This window comes from Hyperolius riggenbachi, chromosome 6 (assembly GCF_040937935.1).
Source record: "Hyperolius riggenbachi isolate aHypRig1 chromosome 6, aHypRig1.pri, whole genome shotgun sequence".
Taxonomy (NCBI): domain Eukaryota; kingdom Metazoa; phylum Chordata; class Amphibia; order Anura; family Hyperoliidae; genus Hyperolius; species Hyperolius riggenbachi.
In genome coordinates, this window is record NC_090651.1 from 115,894,419 (window position 1) to 115,903,256 (window position 8,838).

Below are 8,838 nucleotides of genomic sequence, written 5' to 3' on the forward strand. Positions count from 1 at the left end.
TTTAGCATAAAACCAAAGGGAGTGTGATTTATTGTACAATTTAAAAATATACTTACAAGCTTCAAACTTCAATAATGCCTATAAAAATGACCAGGACAGGTTGTCAGATCTGACGAAGTCATTGTACGCTGAAACGTGTACTGACACTGAGGGCACGCTAGACTCAGGATCCACCCACACCCTTGCCGCTGATCGTCCCGGTCACTGGACACTGCACTGCTGGCCACAGCCCAGCTAATTTCACTGCATGGAGGAGAGGGGATCCAGTCCTGGTCATTTTTATATGTGTTATTGAAGTTATTGAAGTTTGAGGCTTGTAAGTACATTTTTAATTGTGCAGTAAATCCCCCCTTTGGTTTTATGCTATGGAGATCTCTATTTTTTTTTCCAGTAATTTGATCCACCCTAAGCACTGAGCAGCACCATCTGAGACTATTGGAGGACACTGTGGGACTCAAGCTGTGCAGAGCACAAGATAAACCTTTTTTCGCGATGGCTCGACATGAGTTTGACATTCAATCTACCATGCTCATTACCACGGATTTGAAGCTAAGCTACTGAAACCCAGTAATTGATTGGCAGGAAGCTACAAACATGTATGCTACATTGGATTTCAAGCTAGCCTCTATCACTAGCTTTAAGATCTTTGTGCAAGGCTTATAGGGAAGTTGTAGGAATTTTCTTTTCTTCTCTTTACAGAACTTTACCTCTGTAGCATGACAAGCAAAAGGTAGAATAACATGATTAGTGATAACCATATCTTAAACGGGTGGCATAAGACATATGGAGATGTAAATACTGAGTCATGGTTCTAAAGCTTTCTGAATTAACCACCAATCAAATCATGATAAAATTCTGGGAGGTCCAGTAGATAAATTTCAGGTTTGCAAACTCAGGTACCAGTAAGGAAAGGAGACAAAATCAGCACCAGGCGTACTCACACACATGGGTTGCTATAGGCAGCCACAATTTTCGGGTATGTGGAGAAATGTCACCACGTGGTTACGATGACTCGTTTGGGTCAACATGGGTCGCACTCCAAAAAACAAAGGACCACTGTTTGTAGTCACAGAGGAGACAATGCAAGGTAGGAGGAGTTGTGATACAATATGTAGTCAGTGGAGGTAAGTAATAAGAACAGTCTTACCTTGTGTTAAGGAGGTTACAATTTTTATTGTTAGACACCAATAAAAAGACAACACGTTTCACGGGACCTGCCCGCTTCCTCAGGCCAATATGAGACAGTGTCTGAGCTACGGATCTCCACTTCAGAGTGCTAAATGATAATTTGGTGCTTTGAAATGGAGATACATAGCTTAGACTGCTCCCATTACATCTCAGTAGATATTGTATCACAGTTAGGCACCTCCTCTCATCTTGCATAAATCATCATAGGAGTTTAAGTAACAACTTGTCTGCAGTCATTGATCTTTACATACTCCCAAGCAGTCATGTTCTTAGAAAAAGAAAAAAAAAGTCATAGCGTCCAGGTGTGAATTTTAGCTGTGTGAAGAGAAAACATAACAAATCTCTGATAAATCCTTTCCCAGCCAAGTCCTTAACTACACGAACGTCCGGGAATAAGGAACTGGCTTGCTAAGTTTCCTTTGCACATAGTTAATGGAAATGTTACATGCCCCGCTGCTGGTTTCTTCCAGCCTGTACTAAATGGGCTGTTGTTGGAAACGTTTTGGATTTATTCATTGCAGAAAGCAGCAAGCGAAAACTAATCTAAAAACTATTTTTTTTGTGGATGTTTCAGGTGATACAGCGGGAAGACAGCAGGTCCCCACATCCCCGCCGGCATCGGAAAACAGCAGCGCGGCTCACAGCATTGGCAGTACACAAAGCACCCCCTGTTCCAGCAACAGCACGGCCTAACCCAAGCCATGGCACAAGAGGACCGGGGAGCAGCTCCACAGGCACAGGCTCAAAGTCACTGTTTGTTGACATGAATTCTCCAAGCCTGGAAGGAATCTGTTGGGTTCTTTCTGTACAGGAAAAGGGATCAGTGTAATATCTGACTTCATTTTTTTTTTTCTTTGAATGAATGCAGTCTTTGGGTTGGTCCAAAGAATATCACGCCAAAGAAAGTGGTAATACTACTAATTATGCAGTGTGCAGACCTGCAGTATGGGTTTTCTTGGCTGTCAATGTGAATTGTGTGCCAGTTTTCAAAATGCTGCTCGTATCCCATTTACTCTGCATTAAAGTGCAACAGTGTTGTATATAAAGTATATATATATATATATATATAAAAAAAAAAAAAAAAGAATTCTATATATATGCATAGATTGTATGTATAATTTAAGTCTGATCGGACGTCCAGGAGCCCTTTAATGCAGTGTAAAATATTACGCCACTATAAAGCAGCAGTTTGTTGAATGTTTTTGTTTTTCGTATGTATTGAATGGCTGCGTGCAGCTTAAGTGTGTTTTCGTGTGATGTTGTTTCTAGACCTTCATCTTTCTCAGTCAGCAGAGTGACTCATTGGCTGTTCACAAGCTTATTTGTCAAGACAAACTATGAAAAATAGGACAATTGCAGGAGAGGTAACCATGGGTGTAAAACGTCAGGCAAAAGAGATGAAAAACACATGACCGCTCTGCAGAGCTGTTGGCATAAACATGCACAATGGCAATGATTGTGTCTTCTTCTTTTTATCATGTACGGCCTTTGCTGTTGGCGTAGGATTGCCTGTGTGTATTGGTGAGACCATTAGCATAGGATGGCTTTCCTATGTTTGTGCCTATAGCGCCTAATCGGCTATCAGTTTAGTTGCATCAGAGAAGATACATTCTAGAGGATTGCTTTAGAGTGCTGCATATTCCTCTTTATCTTACTAATTAAGCAAGCTTGGGCCCAGTTTACATGGACAGTTTCCCAACTAGGGATGGTCAATGAGATGCAAATTATTTCGAGTTGATGCAGCATTGTGCAAATTTGTATGCAAATGTATGCAGCTTGAACACGAGCCAATAAAATCCTGCTGAGGCAAAATTTCATTGCTCCATTTTTAATCTGCATAAGTTTGCATACAACATTTGCATAAGTCTGCATCAACTTGAAATTATTTGCATTTCATTGACCACCCCTATTCCCATCCTCTAAGCGCCGTGTTGTGACACCCCACAACAAGTCTTCTGTGAAATTCCCATTGCCTCCAGTGTGCCATGAGAGCATTGCTATGGTTGCCCGTTTGAGGGCTGCCAAGTAACTGCTGCTCGTAGCATCTGGAAAGTGATGGATAGTGAGCAGCAATATGTTAAGGAAACTTGCTAACCACACATTTAACACTTGAGGAATGCCAGCAAAAATGCATTCAAATCCTACATGCGCTTTTCCAGGCATTTTAAAAAATGTCTGTGTAAATGAGGCCTTATGTGAATAGGACCAGTCTCATCTATCCTCTCAACTTTAATGGTGAATTCCAAGAGACACAAGGCTATGTCTTAATAGGAATCTTCAAAATGAATGATTGCAGCTTTGTTTAATGAGCTTGCCTGCTGCAGTTGGAAAAACGCTCTCCGCTTGTTTGTTCTGTCTTTCCTTACCTTTCTTTGTTTGGAGCACTTTTGTTTTTGTTTATTGTAATGCTTTATGGCGATTGTAGCAAGTTGCAGTGCAATTTGAAGCATTCACCTTTAATATAAGTATATATTGAAATGTACCTGTCACGATACACAGTCAGACAGTAGGCTTAGCTAATATTTAGCCTGCCAGTGCAATAAGATATAACATCATCATTAATGGTTTTACTACTTCTGCATGCTTTCATATTTGTAACATCGCTTCAGGCTGAGCATAAGCTACTTCCTCTGTGCTATGGTGACAGGTACACTTTAAATAATCAGATATTAAGCATGCCGTAAGAAAAATGCTTTTGAATGTATGTAAATATATAAATGTCTATGTATATATCAATGATCCTGGAATGTTGGTGAAATGATTGCAATATTACAGAGTTTCAGTTTTATTACTAACAAGTTATAACCATTAAGTGTATTAGGAAAACCTTTGGTACCAACCATATAGCTTCTCGCAAAAGTCTTATTCTGTAGCACACTTATACGTCCCCATTGACAGTACATACAGAGTCCTTAGCAAACGTCTCTGAAGTACTTAAATGTCTGGTACTGGTGAGACTTCACTTACAGGAAACCCAAAGTGAAAATAAACTGGTGAGATAAACAATTGTATCTAACCTCCAACTCCTGAAAATATCTTTCTGAGAATCTGAGAGTTTTATTTTATTTTTAAAGAGACTCTGAAGTCTCTTAAAAATTATTTTTTTATTACAAAATCCTGTGTAACATTATTGCCCTACCTAAACCGCTGCATCCCTGCCGCTGTAATCTAACTAAATCCCCCCAAACTCCCCGGGGGGCAATCTGGGCAGCGCTTCCGTGAGAGGCAGAGCTATGAGCCGCAGCTCTGCCTCTCAGCGCGTCTGTCCGTCCAGATCGCCGCCTCTCCCCCGCCCCTCTCAGTCTTCCTTCATTGAGAGGGGCGAGGGAGAGGTGGAGATCTGCCGCTGATAGACACGAATGGAGGCAGAGCTACGGCTGAAAGCTCTGCCAACAACAGCAGCAAAATCCACTACCAAGAAAGTCGTGGATTTATCGGGGGAGAGGGAGGAGGGAGTTAGGGGGGATTTAGTGAGATTACAGCCGCGGGGAGGCAGCGTTTTAGTTAGGACAGTACTGTTGCACAGGATTTTGTAATAAAAGGATGATTTTTAAGATACTTCAGTGTCTCTTTAAATGCTAAAAAGTAGGTTTTATGTGTCTCAGAAGCTAAATATATGAACCGTTGACATTTTTATCTATGCCCTGCACCCAGAAGCTGTTCTTTGCCAGGAAAGTGTTTTATGGCTGTAATTCCTTATCAGTGCGGGTTACACTAGGTCCTGACTGCAGAGAAACTGTCACTTTCATACCTGAATGTTAACTCTTTCAGGCACACAGGGAAAAAAAAGAAACACAGCCTAGTTATGTGTATGCTTGACACTGTACATACGTACATGTCTATCTCATCATGTCACATGTCACCTCGGGTACACCTTATAGAGTTCAAAATCATTAGGAGTTAAAATTACAGAGCTCAAAATTTAAGATATAGAAGAAAATGTAAATATAAATATTGTATTCTACTATTAAGAAAGGGAAAAAGCATCCTATGCAAATAATTCATATATAATTATATAAGTTGCATCAGGCACTTGTGTTATGGGAACACTTTTACTATCATTATTAAGTATATACACACACATAGTCCATATTGTTTGATGTGTTAGGAGCAGCTATGGAATATCACTATCTCTCTACTTATTGACCTATTATCCTGCTGCCAGGCAGGCCAAGCATACTGTGGTTTGACATCAGCTTGCCAGTCTCTTTCCTTTATCGCCTATATTATGCTTGGTAGCACGCAGCAACCTGGGGCTGGATGGCATATTTAGCTTTATGACAGCTTGCTGAGACATGTTGCATATTGTGCAGCTTCCATTATTCGCTTGTCACATCCTGCAGTGGAACGCAGTGACACACACCGCTTCGTCGGGGAAGATAAATGTACAGCTGTCACTCTTTCCCATTCAAAGTATCATTACCTGCCTAACCCATCCTGATCACCAGCCTTCTGGGATATACGGCCAAGCTGTGGGATTGGTGACATATGTAGTCATTCAGAGCTTGGAGCAAAGGGAAGCCATGATTCTGTTACTTAGCATCACACTTTGTCAGCTGCCAAGATGTCTTTTGAAAAACTCATTCCAGTGTTTGTTGTGTAAGCAACCATAGGCCGATATCACTGCTGGAGAGTTGGGGACTCGTTAGGCGCTTTTTATCTTGATCTAGCATAGCTGTAGTGCAGAGCGGATTGTCTGGAGCAGGAAAAGCTGAAGGCTGCTCTGGGCTTAGGCAGGAATCTATCACCTCAAATATTTCATATCTGTTGAATAGAGATCTCCATGAAGCAGACATAACAGGCATCAGAAAGTGACATGGACAGTAAGGGGCATAATTGTAACTTAAATGCCCCTGGCTCTAAACAATACAATCCTGTACATTTCCTGGTTAAACCCCATTTAAAGATAAACTGTAGTGAAAATAACGTAATTAAAAATAAATGCTTTTTTTTTTTTTTACAACATTCACTTATAGATTGTTCAGTCACTGTTTGCCCATTGCACAGTCTTTTCCCACCCTGATTCATATTCTGAAATGTATCACATCTTTAGTTTTGCCATTTGATGTCTGTGCATAGAACTCTCAGTAAGCAAACATTCCACAGAGGTAGATACTGTATGCTGGGCAGTTGGAAACAGCTGTTATTTCCCACAATTCAGCGAGATTCACAGACAGCAAACTGTGAGGACCATGGTCCTGACATCACACTGTGGGAGGGGCTTCACCACAATCTTAGCCATAGAGATGTCCGTGATCAACTGTTTGAGAAAGGGTAAAGATTTCTCATGGGAAAGGGGGCATCAGCTACTGATTGGCATACAGTTCTTTCTTAAGCTTGCACTTCTGTATAGTGGTCTCCAGGCATGTTCTCCTAGAGCTGAATAGACAAGATAGATGCTTGCATTCCGTGAATTTAAAAAAATGCAGATACGGCACCAATGGTTTACTGTAAGGGCAGCCAATCAGGATTGGAAGGCAAATAATGATACTTACGCAACATAAAAGCTCAGCAGAGCAGTCAGCATGCCATGTTGTTAATTATCTCCAGCCTCAGTCTCCCTTCTGCCTTTCACAGCATATAAGGGATGAACCTCAGTAGAGGGCCATAGTATGTCTAGGCCTATTTTTCAGCAGTGTAATGATAGGAGATAGTATGGAGTTGCTACTGGAAGGCAATGTTTGCCATGTGCTTCCTCACAAGATCATAAAGAAGTGTCAAATCAAAAGGACCAGTGTGAATATATTCAGCCACATGGAGATTTTGGCTGAATGTCCAGTACATGTTACAAGAGTATATTGAAAACCACTGCTAATAACTAGCTTGAGTTCAGCACATGCAAAATAAAAAATTTTTTAAAAACTGCCATAAATTGCCACTAGAGGCATCAGCACATTATAATCTCTGTTATCAGGAGATAGAAAATAAAAAAAAGGAAAAAAAAAGATTTATATAAGCTACCTGTGTTTAAGACAATCAAGTGCTTTGCCAGTTCAGAAGCTGAATGTAATTAAAAATGACATATTCTTTGTACAAAAAAAAAATCACAAACTTTAAATGTCTTCAAAGAAGACAAGAGTCTCTACTATTCGTATAGCTATATTTTACTACATTATACATAGAGATTATATTTAAATGTTTTATGAGAAATGTACTCTATGATTTGATGTTTTGTTTTGTTTTTTCTTATTTGTTCAATTACTGTGAATTTTAATATCGGCCTTTGTAAATCCCTTTAACCCCTGAACACACTCCATCTCACTATTGAACTTTCATGTTTAATGTGGGCTGGACTAAAAAAAACTTTGTAAACACTTTAAAATGTATATTTTTGAAAAAGAGTGATTTGTATTATCAGTAAATTGCTTTAATTATTATATATATGTATATCTACAAATTTATATTTACCGATAAAAAGGTCACACATATTCTATACAAAACATATAGGAAAAGTCACTTTTTTGTTTGGTCTATTTCTTCATTGGTAAAAAATAATAAACTGTCCCTGAAAATAAAAAGTAATTTGTCAATCCCGGAGTATAACCCTTAGGCCCTGTTTGCACTTAATGTGTTGCATTGAGTTTTGTTGCATCCTATTTGCCAAATGGGATGCAATGCGGCGAACTCAACGCAACCCATTAAGTGTAACTAGGGTCTTAAACTGATGGTTCTTAAGTAGTTTTTGCGGATATCTGTAGTTATAAAGCAGAGTTTTCTGTATAATTAAAGCCTACCTGTAGTGAGTAACACATTGTAAACTAGCCCTATGGATCCATTATGTGCTATCTTTATAGTAGTTGAGTGCACTGACAATTTTGGATAAACAAGGCACCAGCATCCCCCAAACTCTTGCTGTGTGAGAGTTCAGCAGTACCATTACCCCACACCTGTGTCACAGAGCCAATGCCCCCATCCTCCAATAGACTGCTTATGACCACATTGGGTCTGTGTCACAGAGCCAATGCCCCTGGCTTGCCAACAGTCTGCTGGCTTATGACCACAATGGGCCTGTGTCACAGAGCCAATGCCCCAGTCCTCCAATAATCAGACCACGTATGACTACATTAGGCTTGTGTCACAGAGCCAATGCCCCAGTCCTCCAATAATCAGAACCCTTATGACCACATTGGGCCTGTGTCACAGAGCTAATGCCCCAGTCCTCCAATAGTCAGACCGCTTATGACCACATTGGGCTTGTGTCATAGAGCTAAGGCTCCAGTCCTCCTATAGTCAGACGGCTTATGACCACATTGGGCCTGTGTTACGGAGCCATTTCCCCAGTCCTCCAATAGTCAGACTGCTTAAGACCACATTAGGCCTGTGTCGCACAGCCAATACCCCAGTCCTATAATAGTCAGATGGCTTATGACCACATTGGGCCTGTGTAACAGAGCCAATGCCCCCGTCCTCCAATAGTCAGACTTCTACCACATTGGGCCTGTGTCACAGAGCCAATTCCCCAGTCCTCCAATAGTTAGACTTCTTATGCCCACATCGGGCCTGTGTCATAGAGCTAAGGCCCCAGTCCTCCAATAGTCAGACTTCTTATGACCACATTGGGCCTGTGTCACAGAGCCAATGCCCCAATCCTCCAATAGACTTCTTATGACCACATTGGTCCTGTGTCACAGAGCCAATGCCCCAGTCCTA

The 8,838-nt window shown here is 40.7% G+C and overlaps 1 protein-coding gene across 5 annotated transcripts in view; it reads left to right on the forward strand.

The window, feature by feature from the left end:
* Positions 1-4,255, forward strand: part of TGFBR3 (transforming growth factor beta receptor 3) — a 336,698-nt gene extending 332,443 nt beyond the window's left edge. For all 5 annotated transcript variants that reach the window (XM_068239808.1, XM_068239810.1, XM_068239811.1 and 2 more), the window contains one exon: positions 1,763-4,255. In XM_068239808.1, coding sequence (XP_068095909.1) covers positions 1,763-1,881 — 119 coding nt within the window. In that variant the 3' untranslated portion in view covers positions 1,882-4,255. The remainder of the gene's footprint in view (positions 1-1,762) is intronic.
* The last annotated feature ends 4,583 nt before the right edge of the window (positions 4,256-8,838 follow it).